At 36.7% G+C, this 27,317-nt stretch overlaps 1 protein-coding gene across 3 annotated transcripts in view; it reads left to right on the top strand.

Annotated features, from left to right (window-relative positions):
* The window catches only part of SLIT2 (slit guidance ligand 2), a 261,499-nt gene that overhangs the window by 163,541 nt on the left and 70,641 nt on the right, over window positions 1–27,317 (top strand). For all 3 annotated transcript variants that reach the window (XM_068943286.1, XM_068943285.1, XM_068943287.1), the window contains exons 6-9: window positions 1,023–1,094; window positions 5,154–5,225; window positions 7,998–8,161; window positions 10,369–10,507. In XM_068943286.1, the coding sequence (XP_068799387.1) occupies window positions 1,023–1,094; window positions 5,154–5,225; window positions 7,998–8,161; window positions 10,369–10,507 (447 nt within the window). The remainder of the gene's footprint in view (window positions 1–1,022; window positions 1,095–5,153; window positions 5,226–7,997; window positions 8,162–10,368; window positions 10,508–27,317) is intronic.

The raw sequence follows: 27,317 nt of genomic DNA, 5'->3' as shown, positions 1-27,317 counted from the left end.
CGAGGCTGTATCATCTTTGTTTTGCAAAATAAGTTATGCCTCAAGACATCTAGAGCGTGGGGCAGTATTTATGGGAAAAGCCTATTATCAGCAGAGAAATTTGGATTTTGGATTTGAGCGGTTATTAATTTCATCAGAGTGGGATTTTTTTATTGTGCAGTATGTACTGTATCTTAGCACATGTTTTGAATTGAAAAAGTAATAATATTCTTCAGCGAAATGAAGGTAAATTTTTCATAACTTAATACTTTAAGATTAATAATGTATAGGGTGGATTGCTGAGTTTTATTTCCAGAATTTGAGTGCTCCGTTACAGCATCCTATCTGCATATAATTGCAGAGAACACAAAACTACGCAGAAGATCACACACTGAAGGTTACAGCAGAAGTACTAGTGTCCTTTCGAACAGAATTAACGGGTGTAACCGACCATGTATGTAAATGCCTTGGACACTACTGCTATTTCTATGCTTAGAAATATTCTGAAAGGAAATTATGCTGCCCCCCTCCCCTGCGGCGCACAGGCACGCAGACACGCACGGACCCCTGAAAGTGGGCTCCTGCTCGCTCCTGCCAAGGATGGTGGAATTAACATGCAGCTGGGCTGCTCTGATAAATGGATTCTGTTAGGTCACTGAGGGGATGCATGTGACATTAAGTGATTTACCGTCCTTTACCTTAATGAAATTGTTTCAGCAAGATGACGCTGAGAGCTTTTAATGGATAGCTTTTCTTGATGTAATGAAATTGCATTCCTTTGGCATTTAATATAAGGTGCAGTTATTATTTACTGGAGCTTTCCCAGAGCTGCTGTTTTGCGCAGACAGTTCAGAACAAAAAGAGATTTCCGTGGCAGCATCCAGGCCAGAGTGGTGTGTGACAGTCTTAAGCATCTGAGCGTATTTGTGAGAGCGTTTCAGTTAGCGTGGCCTAGCTATAGAGACCCTTAAGGAGGCTCTCTTTGCACACTACGCTGCCAGCGCTCATCTCCTTTACAAATACCTTCCTAATCTGTTTAACAGGCAACTGGATTACAACCAGATCAGCTGTATTGAAGATGGGGCATTTAGGGCTCTACGTGACCTGGAAGTGCTGTAAGTATTCCTCGTATCTCTTACTTTTAGCAAGAGCTCGGTATCTGGGGAGTGCGAATGCAAAAGCTTATCTCCGAGCTGCAGGCTGGTGTCAGAATGGTCTAGTGAAAAGATGTCTTAAAATAATCCACTGCCATGTGCTGTAAAATGGTAAAAATATGTGGAGAGACATGGGTATTCCTTTACTCTGCAAGAAAATCGTTGCATGCAATTAAAAAAAAAAGAAAAAGAAAAAGAAAAAGAAAAAGAAAAAAAGGCAGGTGGTAGAAACTGTAAGAAAATAATGCATTTTCGGAAAAAAAAGCAGGAAGGGAGTAATGAATATTTTTGTGAATTACATATCATTGCTGAAGTGCTGAACATTTTTGGTATTGCCTTTGTTGTGTAGTCTGACAAAAATTTGATCTTTCAGTCTTAAGGAACAATATACTAAATGTGTCTGACAGCATAGATGCTTTCAAAAGGCACTTTTTTTGGCAAACATTCACCTTGTCTGTTAAGATGTTTAGCCTGTCCATGTTAAATGCATTTGTAATATTTTCATTGTTATGTATATGTATTTATTATATCATATTTATGTCATTGGTTAGAGGCTTGTATTGCAATATTCTTTCATATTCTTTTTTTTCCTCACTGTGTCAAAATTGCCATCAGTGAGGTTAAAGGTTACAAAATTATCATCAGTGACCCCTGACCTGAAAATAGTTACTGTAATGAGCAAAGTGTCTCAGTTAAGAATTTGAGACACAGCTCACATTCCTGAGATATTTTCTCTGTCAGTCAAAATGTCACGTTCTTTCTGTGCTTTTTGCATTAAGGCAAGCGAAAGACTGGGCTGTGTGTATCAGTGAGCGCTGACTGTTACTTTGATTCACGCTTGGTAAATCACACCTTGAGAGGTGGGAGGAAGCTTTTCTTCCTTTTTTTTTTTTTTTAGTTAGTGGAGAAAAGAAGGTTTTCTGATAATAATGTCTATGTGTCCAAGAACCTAAGAATATGTGAGCTACTAGGGAGAACAGGTTTTTATTATTAAGCAGTAGTTGGTCTTATTTACCAGTGAATGGATCTGACAGCTGAATTAATTTTTTTTTCATTTTTTCATTATAATCACAAAAGTAGCAAGCGTACTGTTAATTTTTTGGTATAAAACCATATAAAAAAGTACTGTAGCTTCAATAGTAAGTCTAATGGTTAAATTTATGAAGTGTTGTTTGTCAGTAGACCTGACGTTCTGTGAGGTTTTTATCTTTGGAACTCACATATATGACAGAGTAACTTTTCCAGTGATGGCTTAATCTGGTTATCATGTTTTTAATATAAGCTTCCTTTACAGGCACAAGTATTAAATATGTAGTTCAAAAAATATTGAGTATCTTTTGCAGTTTTTAGTGCATGTGATTTTTAGTGCTCTAAAAAGCTCATCCTTGCCAGTCGAAGTCAGTGGTAAAACTTTCATATTGCATTCAGTGAACACGAAAAGAAAAGAAAAGCTGTGTAAAATTAACAGTCTGCTGAAAAAGTTGCTAGTTAGAATTTTGTATATGAATATAACTGTGAGCGTTATTCAAGTATGTAACTGGATATTCATTGTCTGGAATTATGTTATGTGATAAGCAATGATGTAGGGGAAAAATACGTTTTAAAAAACTTGAGATATTTTGAAGCATACGGAAAAATATGTATCTAAAGTAGCTTCATTTCAAACATATATTAAAGAGTGAAAGATATGTAGATCAGACCATAATTTATATGTCCTGAGCAGTTTATAGGACTACACATTTTTTCATTTAGACTTAATAAGCATGGAAAGCGTACCTTACTTCAAAGTATAAGCGTATCATAAAGCTTGGCAATCATTGGCAAAGTTACTCAGCCTGTAAACCTGTTCAGTCACAGGTTGAAGTATTTACCAAAGTGACAGGTCATATGTTGGGGAAATTGTTGCAGAATCGTAGCGGCTGTTAGCATTAAAGATAAAAAAAAAAAAAAATCCGCCTGAAATCTGGATAGTTTTGAAAGATAAAAGCAATTACAGATACGAGTCTCCCTACTTGTGAATCCTTTATCAGTTGTCTGTGAAATTTCATATTTTCCCTTTTCTCTTTCTCTTTTTTTAAGAGAAAACCAGCTATACTGGTGAAACAGTGACTATGGGAAAATATATAGTGCTGCCATATGAAAAGAATAGAGCTTCTGAGAAATCCAAAAAACGTCTTTCAGTTATCACACTTCGCAATAGCATGTAACAGTTCTAGGTAAAGGAATAGAGCCAAATGGTTTTTGTGGTTTGCTTGCTTTTGTTGATTGCAAATCTGTGTTCTAAACAAGTGTTCTGGTCACCAGATCAAAATAGTTATGGTTTAATCAGTTACATACCTCTTACTACTACTTCTGATAATTTTTTGTGCTCTCACAAAAATAAATTAATAAATCATGCACACACAATAGGAATACAGGCAAAAATGAGGGAAGATGCAAAGAGTAAGTCAAATATAAACATCTGAAACTGCAAATAAGAATTTTTGTAGATACACTTTCTTTAAATACCTAAGAGCTATGGAAATATGTACTGATTTCTCTTCCCTTCATTGAAAAGATGTGTTTTTAAAACCTCTTAAGAAGTCATGCGGAAAGAACTATGGGAACTGTCATTTTCTGTTTGCACTTTGTAAGAGAATCCTACAAAGATCATTTGATTGTCATTTATTCCCTAAGATACCTTTTGTGGATTTATCCACTTAGCCATTTTTATTGTTTGATTTTTATTCTATTTTTAAAGAGGGCGTGATTCCATCCATCTTTTTTTTTAATTGTGATTATTTTCCTCTTTTTTTTTTTTTTAATATGTCCCCATATGTACATGGGGAGATTCTTTACGCACAGTGAAGAAAACATTTAGGACTTGGAAGGAGTAAGCCCACAAAGCTAAAATGCAGCACACTGCACCAGTAATTAACTGCTTGGTTAATGTGTAGGTATAAAGCGTGATTCTATTAAGAGTGCTGTGAATTTACCTTTTCGTGTTTCAGGATCAGAGAATACTTAAAGGTTTGTTCAAAGATAAAGATTCAAAGATTTGTTGGGCACAAATTGCAGTTTTTGCTTTAAAGATGAAGTAAAACACTTTCTTCTTCAAAAGAGACAAAGATTTGGTCGGTGGGAATTATTATTTTTATATGTTTTAAACCCTAGAGAACATTCTCTCTCTTGTTCTAATGAGTAATCTCTAATGCAAAACTGTAAATTATATCACTCGTTTCCTTGTTCTGAAGTCAAGCTTCTTTGCATTTTATATGCAGCCTGAAGATAATAATTAACTCTAGGATTGTTCATAAAGTTTCATTTTCTTTAGAAATATCATTTGTTGTGTAAGATAGTTCCTTGCTAGCCACCAATGTGTTGACTTAAATTTGCTCCTATTTCCTGTCTGAAGTTCTAGGGACTTTGTCTAAAATTTAAGTTAGTAGTTTGCTAAAGTGTTAAGATTCCTGACTCCTTCCACTGTACAGAAGAAGGACCCCTATCGTTCATGCTGCTCTGGATCATCAGTAGCAGTTCTATTCCATAGAAAACTTGATTCTAGCCCAGGATTAATCTTTTCAGAAAATTCTTAGAAAAACAGATGAATCTTGTACTGTATCCTCAGTCAAAAAATACAGGCTCTAAGAAGCTAGAAGAGAAACCAGAATTTTGGAAATAGGGGATTCTCTGCAGGAATATGCTGATCTTTTTTGATTGGGATGACGTTCTTAGCTTTAATACCATAGATGTGCTCCAGATCTGTGGAAACTCCCTGTAACTGCCGCTAGTGGTTCTTTGTGAGTCATAGGTCACTGGGGACTCAAATTACACAGCGTTGTTAATGGAACACTCAAACCATAACGCTTTAATAGGAATTGAATTCAGAGCCAAAGGAGATGCCAAAGCATGAGCTTTTTCCTGATATCCATCCTTAAAGGCAGTCCACTATGTTCTTCATTAGCTGTGTTTTTTTAAAAACATAATAAACATGACATAAATAACTATAGCATGTTAATATGCTTCTTCTTGATTTCGCAGCACTCTCAACAATAACAACATCACTCGACTATCCGTGGCAAGTTTCAATCATATGCCCAAACTCAGAACTTTGTAAGTAGTCCCACTGAAACTAGCTGTCACTTTTATCAGTACAGTGTGTGCATCATACTATTTTTTCTCTACCAGGTTTTCTCAGCGGTCTTTAAATATGTATACAGGCAGGGAAGGCATAAGCTCAGTTTAAAAAAAAAAAAAAAAGGTGAGGTTGGTGTCATGAGGCTGATGAATATGAAGTTTCCATATGTGTGTATGGCAGATAATTCCGAAACATAAAACCTTTCAAAAAAAGGTGTGACCCTAAACCTAATATGCAGGGCTCAGGAGATGAAGAAGCAGTTGCATCCTTTTCCATCAGGTTTTCAGGCTATGGGATGATGAGGTCTACAGAACTGTTTTCCTGGCCTTTTCCCAACTCGATTTTCCATACACCTACATTCATTCTGACAAAAAAGATGGAGAATTTGCAGGGGGCAGGTCTCCTCTGTGTGTTACAGCTGCATAGAGAAAGAAACTGATGTTTTTTGAAAGTCAGAAATTTGTTTTACTTTGAGCTATTGAATGGGTCACGTTTCATTTAGGAACATGGAAGACTCTTTGATTGGCTGTCAGATGTGATAAATGGGAAATCCTTATACTTTTATTACTGTACTGCTAGCAGACCTAATTAAACTAAACTGGCTCTCCAACATTCTTTGTAACATGAAATTATAGCATCATCCAGTAGTGCTATAATAATTAAAGCTGTGTCAGCATTTACAATAAGGTCCCCATTTTTAGAGGTTATGACTTTCACAGAAGTACTCTTTAGGCTACTAAAGCAACCAGCGAAAAGTGTGTGTATGGAAGTGATACAATTTTGGGTTATTTTGTTTTCTTTCTTCTGTGTGGTTATGTGGGACTAAGAATGAGTATATATTGTGTTAACAAACAAAGCCAGAATATTTCAAGATTTAGTCCTGAGATTCTTTTTCAAATGGGATTTCCAATGGAGTGGGAATCAAGAAGAATGAACTATCAGAGTTCAAGAGTAGCTCTTATTGTTGAAGAACTAACTTTAGAAAGAAGCCTGTCCATTTTCTTTTACACATGTGGGATTACATAACTACTTTGAAATCAGTAGGGTTATTCACTTCAGTTAACATAACGTTCTTAACTGAAGAAATTTCATACAGGTGAGTACTTCTGTTGATTTCATAACAGTATTGTGACTATTCTTGCCTGAACAAATGCAACAGTTTTTACATTGTGTTGGCCATTGGCTTTTGGTGGCCTCATTTATATTTTAAGAATAGAATCTTATTCCATTCTTTCAGGTCTGAGGCCTGAAAACATGAGTATCTCTGTTCTTCTTTCAAACCTTCAAATACAGTTTATATTTTAAACAGTAAATTATAGTGAATCATGTAGCAATTTTTGTTACCATTTATATTTTTGGGGGGTTATTTTTTGAAAAATTATTTTAGAAACAAAATAAAATGGACTATAACATGGCTGTATGGCTGTACATGGCTATTACATCCCATTTGCAGGCAGAATATGCTTGTATAACTGTATTGATTTCAGTGGCATTAGTTCTGATTTGCAATGGTCTTCTTACCTACAGCTGGACACAGATTGTACTGAATGAGCGTGCTGTTTTGTGAGCTATATTTGCAAAGTACCCACATGAGAATCAGTAGAGGAAAATGCATTGCCTTTAACATTCATTTCTAGTCATTAAAAAAATAAAAGGATGAAATTGTTAAAATCTCTTGCTTGTGTTGGTTTGTTACACATTTCATTTCATGTTGCTTTACAGATTTTTTATGCATTAATTAGACTTCTTGTCTAAATTCTGATTTTCTTGCACTTCCTTTCAGTTACTTAGTTAGGATTGAGCATATCAGCTAACAAGGACCAAAATGACATTACTCTGTTATGGATGATTCTGAGTAAGGATTTGATTTATAGCTGTGGATGTCCTTTTCTATACTTTGAGAAAATGTAAGAGCCAGAGAAAAGTAATTTACCTAATTCAGTGAATACATTTGTCTCATATTTTGTCAATGGCAAAGTCCTTTTTGCCACCTGGCAAGGAGCCACGGTTTTGTGTTGGTCCCTGCCAGCAGAGAGGCGACTTGCTTAATTCCATTGCTTGCTGCCTTTTGGTCTTTTAATTTCAAGCATTGCTTAGGACATAGGTCCCTAGGAGCCAAAAGCAGCTAATCCTCCTTTCTATGATTAAACAAAAAGAGAGGAAATCAGGAAAGGGATGTGAAAGAAGGTGTTTTATAATAAGTTATTACACTGTCTTGTTCAGCAGAAAATGAATATGACCTGTTAAAAGGATTTTGCAGGCTGTTTCTATAGAGATTAATAATGGCCAGACTTACAGATATGTCTAATTGGAAACCAAATCTTTTATTAACTTTTTTTCTGGAGGTGTATTATTGCACTGTAAGGCAATTTACTTTTGACACTTTTGTCTTATTCACTGCTTGTACAGATCTGGACTAAGGAATTCTACAGCAGGTTTCAAGCTCTCGTATATTTGCTTCTTTCTTTTAGGCAAGAGAAAAGAAACTATAGATAAGTTATTTTATTAGTTAGCCTTTATTTCTTTAGTGAGTTAGACTACAAATAGAAGGTCTTCTTACTGCTTCTGAAGCTGTATATATTAGCATTTAACTCTCAAACTTTCAGTGAAAGATGTGAAAAACTGATTCCTCATTAACAACTTTTTATGAGTAAATCTTCATAGTTTGTCACTGAAGGTTGCGGGTTTGGTCGATTTTTGTGTTTTCTTGCTAATTTAAATGCATTGACGTATTTCTTCCCATTCAGTCGACTTCACTCCAACAACCTCTACTGCGATTGCCACTTGGCCTGGCTCTCGGACTGGCTGCGGCAGCGGCCCCGCGTGGGCCTCTACACCCAGTGCATGGGCCCGTCCCACCTCCGGGGGCACAACGTAGCTGAGGTTCAGAAACGGGAATTTGTCTGCAGTGGTAAGGGATACAGACTGTCTCACCGAGCCCAGGGTGAGAGCCCACGTAGCAGCAGTGCAGCACGGATTGCTAGTGCTCTGTGCTACGCAGTTTCGCCAGGCTTCTAGCTTGTGTATAATTGAAGTGTTATTTTTTATTGAAGAACAAACTAATCCTTTTTTTAATTGGCATTTGTCTCTTGTGCTCTTAGAAATTTTGTGTAAATGATTCGTTCCCGCAGAATACATAGCCTTCTATGAATGCAGTTCAGGGGGAGGGATATGGCGAATAAAAGGCACGTTGATTGAGACCGCAAGGCCTTTTGTAATAACATGGTCTGCTTTTTTAACTTTGCAAGCTGTTGGTGGGTTTTTTGTTGTTTTGTTTTGTTTTTCTGCGGTTTAAATAATATTCTGGATCCCCAAATAACTTTCTGAACGTTACTGATATGCGTCAGTTGCATCAGGTTATTGTCTGGTATGAAATAATGAAATGACTAACAGTTCGTTACTAATCACATTTTTTCTATTCCTTTTTTTTCACCTTTTTTCATATCTTCTAGATGAGGAAGAAGGCAAGTTTATCTTTCTTATTCAAATATTTTAGTCTCACATTGAAATTTTTCTTTAGACTGACTACTGTTTCAAGTTTCCTGGAAAACATTCAAAAATAGCTGGAATATGGCTGTCTTTTCAGTGATTCAGCAGAGTTGCTTCCACTTGTTGATTTTTACACATCCACAAAAACCCTCTTGAATATACCCGGTTTTGCACAGATGCAGAGAGATCTGTTCATTTAAAACAGTTTTATGCAGAACGCATTCTTCTGTCCTTATTAAACAGCCTTTAATATCAAAGTTTAAGGCATTACCATGATAGCAATAACATCCTTTTTACCATTAATTCTGTCTTTGCAAACACTTAAAAGGGTTCCTAGGAAGATCCTTTTTTTATAAGTGGATTAGTTTTTGAGTCCAGTTGTCAATAACAGTTTTATAACACATTTGTAACACATACATAAATGTGAAATGAAATTATTATGTTGTAAACTGCTATCCCAAAAGACTAACCTTTTCAATAGAGTAATGTTAAAACTTAACCAGCTGTTTACTTCAAGTTGTAAGTGGGAACAGCACTAGCCATAACAAGTTTGAAGTGACCTTATTTACGTTATCAGTATACCCTTTCTATATGTTAGGATATGGTGTTAAGCATAGTGAGAGAGATCTTAGAATTAAAGCTGTGACTTCAGAGTCAAGAAGTCCTTTCCTGAAAACTGCAAAATTGTCTCTAGCTTTTTTAATTAATGAAAAAGAAAGGGGGGGCTTCACGCCTTTCTCAATCAAAATCAATACAGTAATGAGTGCACTACTGAATGTATTAGAAAATGTGCAATCTATCAATTTCCAGGAATATATATATAGAATGTTTACTTTTTAAAACTTTTCTATATGTGAAATTAGTAAATTTGAATGTGATTATAAATGCTGACTTTAACATAAAACACAAGAACCTGAGAAAAAAAAATCTGTAAATTGTGTAAATCAGCCACCTGACTTAATACATCCGGTAAATTGTGGGAGGAAGGAATCTGCTGAGCTGACACAGAGAGGTGAAAATATGAGCTGTGAAGTCAGAGCCTCTGTTTAGTTGTATGCGGTTTGGTGAAAGGGTCGTTAACTCCAAAATTGCCTGTTAGCGATAGATACACTGAAGGGTAATACTCAAGTTAAGTATTTGTGGTACAGAACATAGCTAGCAAGAGCAGAGTTTCTGTTTTTGTGGCAAAGTTCATTCATTTCTGTTGACAATCATTTTTAGTACTACAGAGAATTCTGAAAACCAAATAAATCAGTAATAGTTTTTTAAAACCCCACATAAAGAAAATGTACCTGAAAAATGCACTTTGAGCACATTTAATTTTCCCCAAATACTCTTCATTAACAAGATGATTCTGAATGTGAGTTGTTAAAGAAGCTGAGAAATGATGAAAGGGCTACCAGGCAGATAAACATTTCTCTTTCATCTCTTATTATTGTGTCAACATATTGCTATTATTTGGGTATTTTAATTAATGCAATTCAAAGGAGCTGGTTGGCTAAAGCATTCATTAGTTCTGTCTTCCATTTTTCAAGGGAAGTATAAAATGTGGTGTTTCACTGTTGAAATAAACTGGACTACTGTTTGACAGTATTGTGCAATTTTAGGAGAAACGCTTTTCTTTTCCAGGTCATCAGTCTTTTATGGCTCCGTCCTGCAGTGTCTTGCATTGCCCTACTGCGTGCACCTGTAGTAACAACATTGTGGATTGTCGTGGGAAAGGCCTTACTGAAATCCCAACAAATCTTCCAGAAACCATTACTGAAATGTGCGTAATCTGTTTTGGTTTTTTTTCAATGAGCTTATAGAAAGATGTTTTTCCTGTGTATTCATTTTGGTAATTGTTATAAATCAATGCATTATATAGAGTGAGCATTTTCAAATATAAATTCAAATGCAGAAATAAAAGGAGTTTGCTCTCTTATGAGTTTATTTTATATGTACTAGTCACAGCCCATAGTTAAGACTGCATTCTGAGATGTTTTTCAAAGAGTTCATGAATACTTGCTTTTCTGGATACAGCAGAAGGGGAGCTTGCCGGCACTGGCAGGGACTCAGCAACACGAGCATCCTTCTTCTCCAGGGGCAGGAGAGGCAATGTTTTGGAAGGGAAGCTGGGAGTTCACTTTAGGGAAATAGTAGGAATAGTGCCTGGTGGAGCGGGGCAGGTGAATCAACCTGGTAAGAAGGATCTTGAGTCAGTATCTGGATAGAAATCAGTAAATTAGGGAGAGTATTCAGAAGAAAAAGCTTTTGAGCATCCTGATAGATGCTAGGAAATGCTGAGGATGTTGGGTAAGGGAGGTGATAAGAACAGAAAGTATCCTGGACATTCATGTATTTGTTGTACATGAGAGTCTTTTTGAAAATTTAAAAACAGTAGAATCTTACAGTTTTAAGGCAGTCTCATGGCTTTTTCACATCTGACCTGTGATTTTGAACTTTACAGGTTTGGAACTACTGTGATTTCTTCTTAGGCTGTGGATAATAATCATAAGTTTTTCAGTTCATTGTTATTGGTGTTAAGACTGTGACCTGGCTGACCCTACCTGACCTCTGATTCGGTCATCAGCTGTATAATACCAACACTTCTTCTACCTTTCAGCTTTCTCAAAAGAGAACACTACTGCAGAAAATCCATGCACAGTGCCTGGGAAGACTGCACAGACTGTTTTCATTATTTAATGAGTTGTATACTGGCTTATTTTACTTGCATGTGTACACCTGTGTGCTTAGAGAAGGGGAAAACAATTACAGGAAAGCAGGAGACGCGTATCTCACGTGTTCCCAGCTATGTTTCTGCTGCCATGCAGCTAGCCAGTGAATGCTGATTACGGGCACTGGAAGACCAACTCTGCCATCACTAGTTTCTAGACCTGCACAGTTTAGAGGAGGCACCTGCTGACACCTGCATTCCCTTGAGAAATTAGGTGCTAGAGATTGCAAGGCTCTTTCTGAATCTTTACTTTAAGGGTTATCACTCCCAAAGAAATTATATGATGTAGGAGTTACTAGTTTACCTTGAACTCACTGTTAAAAGAAATGAGCTTCAGGCAAAAGCAAATAGGGGTTTACGGAATGGAAAGTAAACATCACACTTTAGCTGTTTATAAAGTACTAGGTGAAAGACAGCAAAAGGAAAGAAAGGAAAGAAAAGCCCGATCTGCTTTTCTCCGTGAGTTTTCTCACTGTCTTTTTCTGAAACTTTGCAGGAGGTCACGTAATCCTCAGGATCAAGACAGGGACTCAGTCTCAGTGCACACCTTACATCTTCAGGAGAGACTCCTGGGTTGGGAAGGTGTGCTAGCTTTTCTTTCTGATAACCGTCTTTGAGGTCTTTCTGCTCTTATTTCTATCTACCCTCACCCCCCCTCAAGAGCTTTTAAATCTTTAGCTCAGGAAAGTGCTTCACCCTCTCTTTCACTAAAGTATTCACTGTACTTCCTACTTCAGGAATGCTGATGTGTTTTAAGCATGCACTGGCAGCTGTTTATTAACCTGGAGAGTAAAAGCAACTATTATATAACAACTACTCCAGCATTTGGCTGAACACTTAACAGATTGCTAACCAAGGCTGAATGTTTCCTGCTAGACTAGGCAGTGTTCAAATGCTAGTGCGACCTTTTCACATTCTGAGCTTTATATTCAATAAATATAAAAATATATGCATATGTGTGTGTGCATATGAACATATGCTGTATATACATCTACTGTATTATACATAGTTTATAGTAATAAACTATATGCATACTATGTATATGTGTATGTATACTATAGCTAGCCTATAGGTACTGGCTTTTAAAAAAGCAGATCGCAGTATTTTGCACAGTTAAATAAGACCATATAAATATACATTTATTCAAACTCAGTGCAAGAAAAGGTAGCACATTATAAAGTCAAATTTTAAGAACTAGTTTAAGTTAAACAAATATATAGCAGTGAATGCCAGTATGACAAGAAAAGTATACTTCAATATTTGATGTAGTTTGCATGTAAACGTGAGGACTGAGAAATTATTTGAGCCAGTGGTGGACTGGTCAGCAAAAGTTCAGGTTGATCAGAAAGTAAGGAGAGGAATGTACGGAAGAAAAGGACATGAAAGACTCTGAAAGTGAGAGATAAACTCAGTGGAAAAATCAAAGTAGAGAGGATTTTGTGAGTATTTGATGAGAATGACATATCTTTGCTCTTCCTTGCCAGTAGTTTGAAGAGGAGGTGAGATTTATGCTTATTGTAATTGTTGCATGAGGAAAGCCTTACACTTACTTCATCAGCTGCTTTAATATGGAAAATAATTAATGATGACTCCTGTATTATTGTCATGGGTGGCAAGTATATCTACCATCTTAGTATCAGAACAGAGAGAGGGAGAAAAGGAGAAAAAAGAGGTTGGAGAATGAGTGATTTCCAGAGTAAAAAAAAAAAAAGGCTTTATGGATTTTGGACTGAGGGAAGCATAGGAATAGTCAAACTGGACAAATCAGTAGTCCTCTCGCCCAGTGGCCTGCAGCAGTTGTCCCTGGTGAATGTTTTGGAAGCAGCAAGGAGATGATTTCTGAAGTAAAATACCAAGAAGACAAATATTTTCCTTGCTCTCAACTTGTTAGTGGTTTGGTTTTTTTTTTTTGGTTTGTTTTTTTTCCATGAAGCTTGACATTTTGCATAGGTTTCAGAAAAAGTTTTTCCTTTGAAATGTCTGATCTGCTTCAGATCATACTATGTTCCTAACCTTGATTTTATCTTAAGCTAATAAATCTATAGGAGGGTTCAAAAGATGTGATTCCAATTTTAAATGTAATATTTTAAAATTTCATTAATTTTCCTTTGTAGGGGAAGGGAAAATGCATTAAGATTAATAATTTATCCTGTCACCTTCTATTTTGCATTTATCTCTTCTCTAAACTAAACCAAGTCTGTTCAATCTTTTTCAATGCCAAAACCTTCCATGTTTTACTCAGTCGCCTCCCTTGTCTCTGAACTCTGTTTTCTACATTTTTTTTGACCTGGAATGACCAGAGCTGCATACAGTATTCCAGATGACAATGAACCATGAGTTTGTACAATGGAATTTTAGTTTTCTTTCATTTGCTTTACACACCCTAATTCTCTCTTGCTTTCCTTAACTGCCAATATGCGTTGCAGCATGTTTTCCATTGAACTATCCATGAAGAGTCCAAGGTCTTTTTTCTTAGCTATTATAGTTTCTTCAGAAACTAGAAATTATGTATAGACATAATCCCTCCATTCCATTCAGATACATATTTTTTTACATTTCTTAACACTGAATCCATTCATATGTTATTTTCTTAAGCTCCTCTACGAAAAGCTTGAGTCACCTGTGCTCTTAACTGACATTCCTATGTTAAGGTTATCATACAGTAAAAAAGTTCAAAAGCTTTCATTTGTAAAAAAGTGCTTAGCAACTTTTTATAGCAATTCGTTATGATTTGATTAGATTAGAACGATTGTATCCCACAAAATTATCTGTTTTTTCACTTATTCTTTATATGAAGCTATTGTCAGTTTGCCAAAATGGTAACTGCCAGTAAACATTTGAAGAGATGGGACCATGCTGTCACAGCAGCATTGAGAGCACTTATGAGCTGCTGAACACAAGGCAGAAGGGTGTAGTGAGCATTGTGTTTCCACCACCATTATACAGCTCCCACGCACTTGGCTTTATCGTCTCTTTCACCCTTTTAAGCACATACTTTGGCAGGAGCTCCCCCGTTCTCAAGGAGAGATAGAAAGAGAACTGAGCTGGAGCCCTCTTGTTTTCTGAAGGACTTAGTTTTAAACAGCCAAATTATTATTTACTTAGTGTTTTTATGACAGCACCATCACAAGATTCTAGTGCACACCATAATAAAATTGGCATCGTACTTTTATTTTACATGTGCCAAATGTTCTCAGTTTTTTTCAGTATTTTTCATACATGTCAGAGTATTTGTGCATTTTCAATTGAACATTGTCATCTGGTTTTCTAAACATACTTTATTGACAGGAACATTTGAAAAAATTGTAATATTTTTTAATTCTCTTAATCTGTAGAAGTTTCTCTGCTGTACAATGGTAATATTTATCACCTCTGTATAGTCTGTATTTGCAGAATCCAGTGCCATTGTGTCGTACTTCAGCCAACTTGAGGGTCTACCAGCACCTCTGGGGTGTCTTTCCTATCTTTTGTCTTTCCTGTATTGTATCGTGTGTGAATAGTCTTTTCCTTTGAGGCTGAAGCTAAACTTTGTTTTCAGCCCTTCTTTACAGAGTTACTTAAAACTTGACAGCTTGTTTTTGTGAGATTTTATTTCTCCATCCATTTCTGCCTCTTATTTATTTGTTATATGTGCAACAGGTTACTCTTAACAGGAATAAAATCCTTACTCCATTTCTGAGGAAGGTTCATAATCCGGTCATTTTATCTTGTGGTTCTTGTAAGGGTTGGCCTCAATACATGTTCCTGGTGTTTCAGTGTTTTTCCATGCACTCCACCCATTTCTTCCGTCCTTCTCTCAGTGGGAAGCCTGACCTCGTTCAGCTCCTCAGTACCTTGTGAAGCACTGATTTCTTCCTCTTTGCCTGACACAAACTTCCTGTGGATGAAACATTGTCTGATCTGCTGCTGCACCCACATACTTTGTATTCATTACATTGTCGGTCCATCTGAAACAGTGCTGCATAAAATCTAAGAGGCATTAATAATAATGTTGTTGTTCCGCTCTGTCCTTCCGATTTACGTAATTATACTATAGGTTTGAACTTGTAGATTTCGTGTTGACAATTTTTTGCTTTTTTTCCTCAGGATATAACAAACTAACTTGTTACCTAAATAATGTACTAAAACCCCTTTCAATTGAATATTTAATTACTTAAGTATTGAACATTGGTGATTTTAATTTGTGTAAAATTTGGATATCAGTGCTCTATGTCAGCTCTTTGGGAAAAGTAAAAGGCTTTTTGTGTGGAATCCAGTACCAATCTCATGGCTTCACATTATTTCTGCTGGACAACTGTTCTGAGGTGTCATTGGAGACAGTTGGAACTATGCTGTCTTTTCTGCTGACAGCTACTGCCTCTCTAGCAGAGCTGGCAAAAAAGGACATATGTGCTTACACAGCACTGCAGCCACCCGCGCTGAGTGTGGTGAGTGCGGTGCAGTAGCCTAGTCCATTGTTGAAAATGGCACCCGAGGTAGTTTAGGAATGAAGATGCATTTTGCGACGGTGGTAGCAGAGGGAGGCAGAGTCGGCTGTTGCCAGGCTGCTGCAGTCTGGTGTAGTTAGATTCGCCAGCGACTGTCAGGGTATCAGGGTTTTGCTGCACTGCTCGGAGGGACTTCTCAATTGTTATCAGTGCACTAAAACAAACAGTTTGCATCAAGCTAAGCCAGTGATAGGGCAGTGCCTCCTGGGAGGATGCCTTCGGTAAAGGTGCTGCTTATCTCCAAGTAGCTGTGAGTACAAACGGAAGGAGAAAAAAGCTTTTAGTGACCTTTTCTTTTTCCCTTCTGGTATGATAAAGCTTAGAGCAAAATTAAGTATTCAAGATCTCATTGAATGTAATTCTTATTCTTTATTGGCTTAGTACAATTGTATCGATGCCAGTTATACCCTACTGCAAAATTAATCCTTCTCTATTATCTAAATAAACTCATACAGCTGGAAAAAAAAAAAAAAAAGGAGTCACTAAGGTTGTCTTTTCCGGGTCAGTCCACTTAACATGATGTTATTTGAAAAAAAATTATTTCCCATTCCATACATATTTTTAAAAAAATAAGTGATCAATTGAGCACCAAGGCTTCCCCAGTTTTAGTTGAACTACTATCTTGTGGAGGAACCACAAATTAAAATACAGCTTTCTGGGCTATATGCAAAGGTTTCACACCATGAATGACCTGGGGGAAACACTTCGGGAACCCTTCCTTTAAAGATTTCCCCAAATTTATTATTTTACTATCTATATTTGTGTATCTTGTGAGATAAAATATATTACCAATAAATATTATATATTAATATTCTTCAGGCTTTTATTAGTTAAAATGTCTTACTTAAGCCTTTTCTGACTGACTTAAGCAAAGTATAGGAATAAATACTAGAAATGTCATAATTTGAGTTGGTTTCGATTTATTGGAGTTTAAAACTCTTCCCTTTTCCAGAAAATTTTATGGGATGCCTTTTCCTTGGCATGCTCTGTCTGTTGAGCTTAATCAGCTCCGGTGTCTAATGCACTTAGCACTTTCTTCCTTTGTCATACAGCTCATTTATTAAAGACATTAAAGATCATTCTTAAGGTGCTAAGCTCTTTAACCCATTTAAAAAGGTGTAGCCTTTGTAATGGCTATCTATCTGTAGCGTTTGTCAGGCTCTGTGCAGGCCCCCCTTGCACATGATTTCTTTTCACTTAGTTGCATTTTCAAATTCACTTTTCATGTCAAAATTCTTTCAGTGATCTATAAGAAATTCTATTTTCCTTAGAACAGGGACTCAGGCACATGATCAGGCAGAAATCCTTGGACTATTACAGCAGCAACCCAGAAGTGATTCCGTTAAACCTACTGGTACATGCTCTTACAGTGCTCTGGAGTAAGTGGTAGACTCTTATTTCAAAAAAGAGGCCAAAAAGCCGCTGGTGAGCTGGGCTACCTTATGAAAATGTTCTTCCTACATTCTTCTGATTTCCTCTTCTGAGGCTTGAACTACCAAGCAAAGTAATTCTAAACCCTCTTTCCTTACTGTAATGTTATGAATAAAAGAAAAAAATACATTTGCAGAAAAGGATGACCTGCTCTGATGACCACAGCTTTGTATAAGGATTATTTAAGCAATCAGGCATGGAATTAAATTGATTTTTTTCTTCATTTTTGTTTACATGAAAACCATTTAAGTAATCAAAGGAAGGATTTAATTGATTTTACCTCTTTTATAGAAGGTTAGTAGTCACTACAACGGTATTTTTGCAGGGAGGAAGGTTTGCTGGAGGGGAGGTTGACTGGTGGGTTTCCACTGTCAGCTAAGCATTTTGTATAATTTGTAAGTTGTATAAATAATGTTAGTCTTTGGAAGGGGCAGAAAAGGCCCTCAATCACACAATATATAAAATGAGAAAGCATCCAGGGGTGAGCAATTTTAACAGTTCACCTTCATTACACAGTGTAGTGAAAGGTCTGTGAATTCTTAGTAACCATGACCTTCAAGATAAAGCTTTTTTCTACCAAATGGAGCTTTGTAATGTTTGAATGCCAAAAAGGAAACTGTACAGTTGTTTCTTGCTAACTTTATTCATATTTCCCTTGGCAGTCTCCTAATTTGTCCCATCCGTCTTGTCTCATCTTCCTAGTTTTTGCTGTTTTTCTTCATGTTTTTATCTTTTTCCATCTCATTCTATGTCACTTTTTTTTTTTGCATATAATATTTTTCAATTAAAGATCATGTGTTATGTCCAGCCCTCAACTACATCTTTGTGAGCCCTGTGATACTAAGCAGCATTAAAAACTCCTGAGGTTGGTTCTCACAGCCATACTTGAATTATATTAAAGGAGAAGGGGTGGGGGGGGGGGAAGAAGGAGGAGGAAAGGAAGGGAAAGGAGAGCTCTTAGAAACAAGGTCTGAGATAACTGAACTTGGCAAATACTTTTTCACCAAGATAGGATGAAGAGTGACCTGATCACACTGCATACATTGGGAAACTGCTTTTTGTAAGTTCACAATTTTTTGTGAGACTGTGAGCTCTATGGATGTATCTTTTCCAAGCTCAGCTTGGCATCTATACAGTTTTACTGTTTCTGTTGTCTTTTAAAATTCATCCTTAGCTAAAACTCTGGAGTAAAGCCTTAGCTATAAATGGTTATTGAGCAGAGAGACTCTTGCACTGAGATCCAATGCACTGAGATCCAAAAATGCATAGCAATATGCTTCTGAGGGTGACTCTTTACAGAGGAAGGTCACTTGGGAGGGATTTCCCATTTATTGAGGACAGTTCGAAGAATCACCTAACAGGAAAACTGAAACACAGGAGAAGAGGTGGTTTCCTCTGTCTATTTTTAGCATCTCAAGTTGTGATTCAACTACCTACGCTACCCTAATAGAAATGAGAGCGAACCCTGCCTGTTCACAGCTTGAAAGGAATAGGTATGAACTCTGAGCAAGTAAATCAAGAGATGTTATACTGATGAAGGCCATTATTTTCTAATGTCTACGTTTATTTCTGCTTTCTTCTTTAAATCGAAACAATGCTGTTTTTAGAAATCTTATGCTGAGCCTGTTAGCTTGTATATAACATACCTCTTAAGAGGTATGCTGAGTTAAGTTGTCAACCAGATGTCTTGCACATTCAGTGAAGTTCTGGAAAAGTTTGTCAAGTTGATTTCTATACATACATACATATGGTCATTTGTCTTGTTTCACTATATAGTGTTAAGGTTTTTAGTAGGTTGAAGTTACCACATCTTTGTTTGCCTAAAAATTACGTTAACCTTCCCATGCTTCAGGGCTAAATAGATGTATCTCTTCAGTCTCTCATTATAAAATGTTTTTCGATCTTTTAATTATAATTGTGACTTTTTTTTTGAACTTTTCTAATTCATCATAATCTTCTCTCAGTTTCTAATGCCAGAACTGTGTACAAGACTGCCAATATATCCAGGTGTCAAGTGAGAAAAAAGAAGTCTACTTATTATTAAAAAATTAGTATCAAACTATTCAATTGCTTATGAATAACAATCCATACTTTACTAAGTAGGAAGCCAGAAGAATGTGCCAGTATATTAATTTGAATTTTCAGAAATTACTTGGATGAAATACTTTTTATTTCAAGATATGTGATTGCATATCTTAGGGGGAAGTGGCTATTTGCTAAATGGTCCTCTGACAAATTCATGTGATCCAGATCATTCTCATCTCTTAATCTGACATTTCAGACTTGAGCAACTTGATATCGCTGCTGTATTTTTAATATTAAATTTTCCATAAGTCTTTTCTTCTTCCCTCACCCCAGAATTATACTGATTCAAAGTCCTAGATGTAAAGTAGTCTAGAACAAGCACTGTGCTTTTAAGACTAATCTAGTAATGCATTGGACTTGATATTCAAATTTTTTACAAGTGGATTGGGGAGGCATTCCAATTTTTCATTGAAATTTACAGCTTTTGCTTCTGCTTTCCTTAACAGTACAGCATTTTTATATCCAGAAGCTTGTATCAAATAAGATTACATCATTTTTAGAGGTTTTACAACTGTATTGGTTACATGCTTTTCCTTTCCCTAGATGTTTGTTTCAAAGAATTCACAGGAGTAGGGCTTTACTTATGGAGGAGGACCAAAAAAAGACCCAAATAAAATGAAAATATCTGGTTCATAAAGCTGACGTGAACCTAACATTTTAGTATCAATATATACAGTGACTGAACTGTTTCTTGTTCTGCCACACCTAACTTTAAAGAACATCTTTATTTCAGTCAGTTCTTGTATCGCTTGGCCATACTTTCTCTGTTTATTTTCTATACCTCGATCAGCCATCTAGCGCTTGTGTGGCTCTCGTTGAACACAGACGTCGCAAGTATCTGTATTGAGTAGGAGGTGAAGCAGAGCAGGGCCGGTTCTCCAGCCCCAAGAGCAGGCGCTGCAGCTGGCTTGCACCCCTAGCGCTGCGCTCCTGGAAACGGGGTAGTCGCCCTCCGATTGCCTGCCGCACAGTGTCCTCTGTCCGCACCGCCTCCCCGACTTGCCCGTTTGTTGTCCAAGGGAGAGCACGAAGGGCCCCGCCAGAAGCATGCCGAGGTGCACGGCAGCAGTTAAACACGGTGCCTGCTTGTGCCCCAGCACGCGGGGCCGTGCTGCAGCCCGGCTGGGTATGCTAATGCAAATGCGGCCGTTAATTTCATGAATCTTTGCATAGAAGTAAATCTAACATATAATTTTACTAGAAAGGGTTTATGGCTCGGTGCTCCCTATCAAGAGTGCTGCTGATTTTAGTATGTTCATCTGTGGACTCAATGGTGTGAATCCAGCTCTTTGTACGTACCTTTTTTTTTTTTTCAGTTGTCAAATGGTCACTACCTTTTAGCAAAAGCAGTATTTATGCTCATTGCCATGCAAAACAAAACGTGTTGTTGCTCATTTATCAGAAATGTAGAAATTTGATAAAATCTTAGTATCTCTCAGTTTATGTATACAATAATTAAATGTGAATAAGGAAAAAAAATGTATCACTTGCTAGGCAATTGAATAAATGATATTAAATAAATGAGGAACACCCGAACTAAAGTTGAGCAAAGGAATCTGCTTCTTTACCTTAAGATATTTAATGTGCCAACCCAGATTTCACTGAATTACTGTTACCTTTGCCATTCCAACCAAGATTATTTCTTAGGCAAAGCTTAAATTACATTTCATTTGACTATTTCAAAAATAGCTGCTTTTGCTAATTTGATAGCAAATCCTGTCTGCTTAGCAAACAACAGGAGAGGAAAGAAGTGATTTGTTACAGTTTTATTCAAATATCTTCCTAATCTGTAAATTACCTGGAAATCATGTGGCTTTATGTCTTTAAAAAAAAAAAAAAACTTTCTTACTTCAGTTGGCAAATATAGTGATTTCTGTGTGTGGAATGCTTAATCTGTTCTTTACTAGCATGTGTTTTATGCTGTTTTATGCTGTCGTTCAAATCTTTGGCGTTCTTCATACCTTTATGTCCTATCTTAAAAAATAATTAAATTTAGAGGACACAGGATAATTTCAACAGTCAGGAGGATGCGTGGACACAGAACACAACAAGTGGACAAGAAGCATGTATTCTAAAATGATAAAGAGAGAGTCTTTTTGTGTGAATCTTGATATGGAGAATGTTGGCCAGCATGCTGAGCACTGGAGATTAGGATTCGGTCCTTGAATTTAGTCTCGAAATTCTGAGGCATCCCGCAGTGGAAGTAGGGCAGTGGCAGGATATTCTTCCTTGAAGGCAGGAATAGAAAGGAACAGTGTTGTGGCCCTTAGACAAATTGCTTTTTGCCAAAAACTGAGGAGTAACCCTCGTGATGTTTTCCATAAATGTTGTGGAATAGTAGAGCCAGAATGAACACTGTTTCGCCCCCGGGGTTTTTGTGCATGTTTCTGATGGGCTGTTGAAGAGAAGAAGGTGTCTTTAAGGACCCCTTTGTACTCTATCAAGAAAAGGAAAGGAACTCAAGCGTGGAGTAAGTGAATATTTTATACAGTGTGAAAGGAAGCTGGAGAAGGCCCATCTAGCTCTTCCAGAAAAACCCTCATAGATCTCTGATGGCTGTGGCACACTCCAGAGATGTTGTTACTACTCTTAAATTTTATTTTTACATGTGGTTCTTCACTACTGATAACATTTCCTCAGCAATAATGTAAGTGAAGTTACTGAGAAAGAAACTACAGATATTGATGTCTCACTGTTTCGTTTCAGTATCGGTCAATGAAATGCTGTCTTCATTATGTAAATGTTACCAATTGCGTGGTCATGCAAGTGGCAAAGGTTTGTTGAAAGTGTTCTCAGTTAAAATATTTCATTTTGATTTTTGTGATAAATTGATGATGTAAGTTCATGCAGCATTAAGAGGTGATAAGGACTGCTGCCTGACTCTCATTCTTGCAAAACCAAGGAGACTCCTGAGCTTGCGTTTCTGTTCAGTGAAAAAAGTTTAGCAGGCTTGAGCCAACAGTATAGCAGAATTACATCTTGAAAATGAAGGAATGTAAAGCCTTTCATCATTAATGCTGCTGTAGGGGTCAGAGCGTGATATGGCCTTTTCTGTGATGAAAAATGAAACAAATGCAGATTTGGGACTTGCTTTTGAGTAAATGCAAGGAATTGTTTAATACTTTTAGAATGGCAATCCTTATTGCTTTTTTGATTGAATGCAGGCTAAAGGGACTTCTATCATTTGTGATCAATCCCTAGAGGAAATATTTGATACAATTAGCATGGATGTGAACAGTTTGGCAAGCTATAGGGCAACATTAACAGTGATTTTTTTATATGCAAATATTTAGCAAACTGTCAAGCAGATTTATTAATACACAGAACTGGAGCTGGGAATTCTAGGCACAAGTAATATGGTAGTTCAAGATACATCTTTTGTTGTGTTAGACGTGGATGATAGAACAGATTTCAGTGGAATTCTTTTGCTGCTAAAGTTAGAAGCAAAATTTTGTAGATATAAATGTTTTTGAGGTGCAGTTGTTGAGAAAGGGAAAAAAGGTACTTTCTTTAATAGCCTTAAGGATCCCCGTAGCAAAGGAAGACCATTACTGCTCCTTTATTTTAAAAACAAACAAAAAACAAACAAAAAACACCTGGCAGATGTTCTATATGATGAGTGATGTGTTGGCTGCGTATTGCAGTTCTTCAGATTCAGGAGCTGCACTGAATCCCGTCACTGAAATCTATTTTCTGTTTTCTGACAGCTGTTTTTGCCATTTACTTTAAAAACAGATGGGGAAAATGCAAAGAAGAGCTGTCAATTTTATTACCATGTATAATCAGCATCTGTGCAATACATCAGACTCATTGCACAGCTTACACTTTCCTCTCTGTAGTAAAAATTCTTTTGGGAGTTCTTGACAAGCTTCTTACAGACTTTTTGTAAATGAGAAGATGTCGAAATTAAGAGTTTAGATCAATTAAATGCTGAAGCCACTAACTTGACCAAATTTGCTTAATCAAGATGTTATATCCTGACTTTTTGAAAATAAAATGCCGGGTTAATTTACTGCTTGATAATCAAAGTTGCATTTTCTTAAAGAATATGATCCATTTTATTTTTTCTTCACTAAATACTGTTCTTAATCTGCTGCTGACCCCTTAGCAATCCAGCCTAATGCATTTGGGTATGTCTATGCAGCAAGCTTGGTGTATTGTACCCCATCTGCATAATTTAAAATAAAAATGCTTCTATAGAGAACTAGGTCTTCTTCATTCCCAACCTACCCCCTTTCCTAATGCAGAAGTCTTTCATAGACGTGACATTTTGTAATGGGAAAATAAGCTAGTTTAAAAGTGTCAGTATAAATAAGCATGTTGTCTGTCTCTGTAAGTGCGGAAGTAGTAATCGGGAATGGTGTGCTGCTGGCTAATAGGAGAGCGCAGTATCATCCTGGAAAGTGTCAAGTGATTTGCATGTCACCGGGCGCTCTGGGGGACGAGTGGGAAGTCTCCAGCTGCTTGCTGGGGACCGAGTTTGTTTGAATCGGTTAGAAATCACAACTGGAGAAGTGCCTCTTTTTGTTAGAATAGAAGGTGGTTGTACATTACAGTGTCTGCAGTCAAGAGCGGGGGAAAAGCTGTAGAAGAAGAAACTTATACAGTACGTTTCCTAGATAGGCGAAATTAGGGATTAGTCTACAAAAGGCTACCAGTTTGGCAGTGTTAAGAGACAGTAAAACACTTATGTATTGATGCATGACTTCTTTGAAGTGAAACGCTGAAAAGAACAGGAGACTTAATACTTTAAGAGCATTAATTAGTGTTTGTGTGGTGGTGGGCAAAGTACTTCTTACACGATCAGGCAGTGCAAGCTTTGATGAAGTCTGTACTTAACTGTCTTCCTCCATTATCTTATCTTATTAAATATGCTACTAAAATTGACTGTGGCTTTTGAGAAAGAAACCACCAAGGCACTGTTTATGATACACAGATGATCATTTATTAAAAAATAATAACTTCTTGGATGACTTTGAAAGGAGATGTTATGCACAAAATTTAATACAAGTTCCGTGGAAAAATACTGATACTAGCTTTTTATTCTTCTGTAGTATAATGGCACTTCTGGCCATCTCATTTATGAGCACTTGATAGCTGATTTTTTTCAGCAATAGATGACTACAACCTGCTCTTTTCCAAAATTTAAAATGTTTCATTTAATATGAGGAATTAATAAAAAGGAGAGTTTTTAATTAGTGTGAGTTTTATCAGAAGAATGCAAATTTCCTTTAGATATTACTCGATCTTTGCTTTGTGACCCTGGAATATATCTAATTAAATTTTTCATGGAATGGTGGATGCAGATTTGTACTCTATGAAATTCAGCTGATTCTAGGAAGATAAAGCAGAAGATTAGAGGATAACAAAGCCTGCAAACATGAATTTGATTTACTTTCTTTACTGCCGGAATAGGGTATGAAAGATTTTTCTTCTGTATTTATATGATCTTATTTCTCCTTTCTTATATTAATCTAATTTTCTAAAATGCGATGTGTTTTCATGCGTACGCTTTGGTGCGAGTTAATAGAAAACAGTTTACTTAAGCGATCCTACTATAACAAATCCTTTATCCAAAATAGCTTGTAGATTTATCCCAGTACTACACACACTGTCTGTGAGACTGTAAATTTTTCACTAAAAGGAAATGTTAGGTAAAGTTGACCTGGAGTTCATTTTTATATATTCACCAGTGAACTTGTAGTTCATTCTTTAGAACTGCTTGAAAATTACCTTTCCGAAATATGCTGTAGGTCTTTCTCTTTTTTTTCTTTTTCATTTTTTTTTTCTTTTCAGATTTTGGACCTGTATAATTTGTAGACAAACTGTACAGCAGTAAATTAAATCTGCTATTCCATCTTCTCACAACAAATGTCATACATATATAACGTGCTAGTTACTTTAACTTGTGGAATTAATATGTTTGTTAATTAAAAGAGTAAACTGGAAAATGCTTTTAGTTTAAATGTCATACTGTAACACTAGACGTTGTCCTTCTCCAGTTAGCACGCCATATCGTGTCTAGTTAACTGAGGTCATTAGATGCTTAAAGATAGGTGAAGGAGACTGGAGCCCGCCAGCACAGGCTCACACATCTCAGCATCATGAGCTGAAAAACAGTATCTGTAAATGAGGCTTGTGACAGACTCCTGTGGGACCCTTGCCACTGCAATATCTGTCTTTCCCATATACTCCTACCCATTTTTCCCCGATGTGTATCTTTCCAGCAGTTCAAGTCCTCCTCTATAATATTGCCTAATCCTTTCCTGCCCCCTTTCCCCTGCTCCTTTGCACATGCCTTTCGTGTTTCCCTGTGCAAGGGATTTTTTGGCTGGTTTTCAAAGCTACACACCTGATAAATGTCCGGTCCAGCTATCCCTGGAGGTCAGGCAGTCGGTTGCTGCCAAATAGTGTGTGTAATAGCAGTGGATGGGTAACTGCCGTTCCCTTTGTGGCTGGGCTAATTTCATTTCTCAGCACTCCCCGCTGCTATTTGGGTGGAAGCTTAGTATTTGCAGCTTTTACCTCTCCTGGACCTAGCTAGCTGATTAGAAAACTAATGACATGTATGCATCGTCTTTGTTTTCTGAGGAAACTAATGTCAAAATGGAGTAAAAGAGCAGAAAATACTTGGTTTAAATTGATCTAAATTGTTGACCTTTAACTTACTAAGTTTTCACCTACGCAGGTGTTTGCCTTCTACGCCTACCCAAGCGTACAGGAAAAAAGTAGCCTTGTCCCTTCGTAGCCTAGTCTGTACGACGGGTCTCAGGCAAAATGTGTTTCATAGGTCCGAAAGGCTTGGCTAAGGGGAAAAAAAAAAAAACATGAAAAAATCTTCAGTTTATGGAAAAAGTTAACAGTCGTGTGCCATGGGAGTCTTTGCAGCGTTTAAAATATACCTGAAAACTGTAGCAAGGTGGCAATATTTTCCTAGTTAAGGACATATTTAAATATGAACCCTGCCTAAAACAGCTGTGATGAAGTGAGATTCTCTGTGTGTCAGGAAGTTTTTTGGAGGCTTTTTTTTTTCTTGGCTTCTTTTTAAACCACTCAAGAACAAATTTCACAAAAGCGAAGCATGGACAGTCTTAAGAGATTTTGAGTATTAAATGCATAAATTAATAGTTTCATTCTTTTATGATTACATAATAGAATATTCTGTGCATTCCTAACTGTTGATATACTGTGTTCTGCGAAGAAGTAGCTTCTACTTAAGATGTATTAATTCTTGAATCTGTTTTAACTCGTTGGCAAATGGGCCATAGTTCTGTATCACCGTAGGTTTCCCACATGCAAAGCTCTGAAACTTTTAAAAATTTTTGGAAAACTGTCTCCAGGGGTAAGTTTGCACTTCGCAATGTGGCAAGTTTCAGTCACAGACACTATACATGTAGAGCAATTGTGGCCAGTAACATAAACTAAATTTGTAAATGAAATACTTGTTTAAAGAAGTTGGAAGTGTGGTTGTGCAGTCCTAGTATTACAGCTTAAAGAAAATGTGCTACCTACTGTATCTAAAGAAATCATCTATACATGTTTAGAAACATAGCATTTGCCTTGCTAGAGGAGGCAACATATGTTATTTGTTCTGTAGAAACATTCCTCTCTGCTTTCTTATGGTTTACATATTTGAGTGATTAACTCACAAAAGACTTGAACAATTTCTAAGTAAACCTTGCTGTAAAAATTACTGTATATCGATCATAAATTGGGAGTCACTTAACACAAGTTCAAATATGAATTTTTAATGACACTTCTAATTTAAATTGCACAAAAATTGTATGTACTCACTCTGAAAATAAGTTTTATTTATATACAAAATGATATTGGACTTTAATTTATAATAGTTCAATCTG

This window comes from Struthio camelus, chromosome 4 (assembly GCF_040807025.1).
Source record: "Struthio camelus isolate bStrCam1 chromosome 4, bStrCam1.hap1, whole genome shotgun sequence".
NCBI classification, from domain to species: Eukaryota; Metazoa; Chordata; class Aves; order Struthioniformes; family Struthionidae; genus Struthio; species Struthio camelus.
This window is presented reverse-complemented; position numbering and strand designations above follow the sequence as displayed.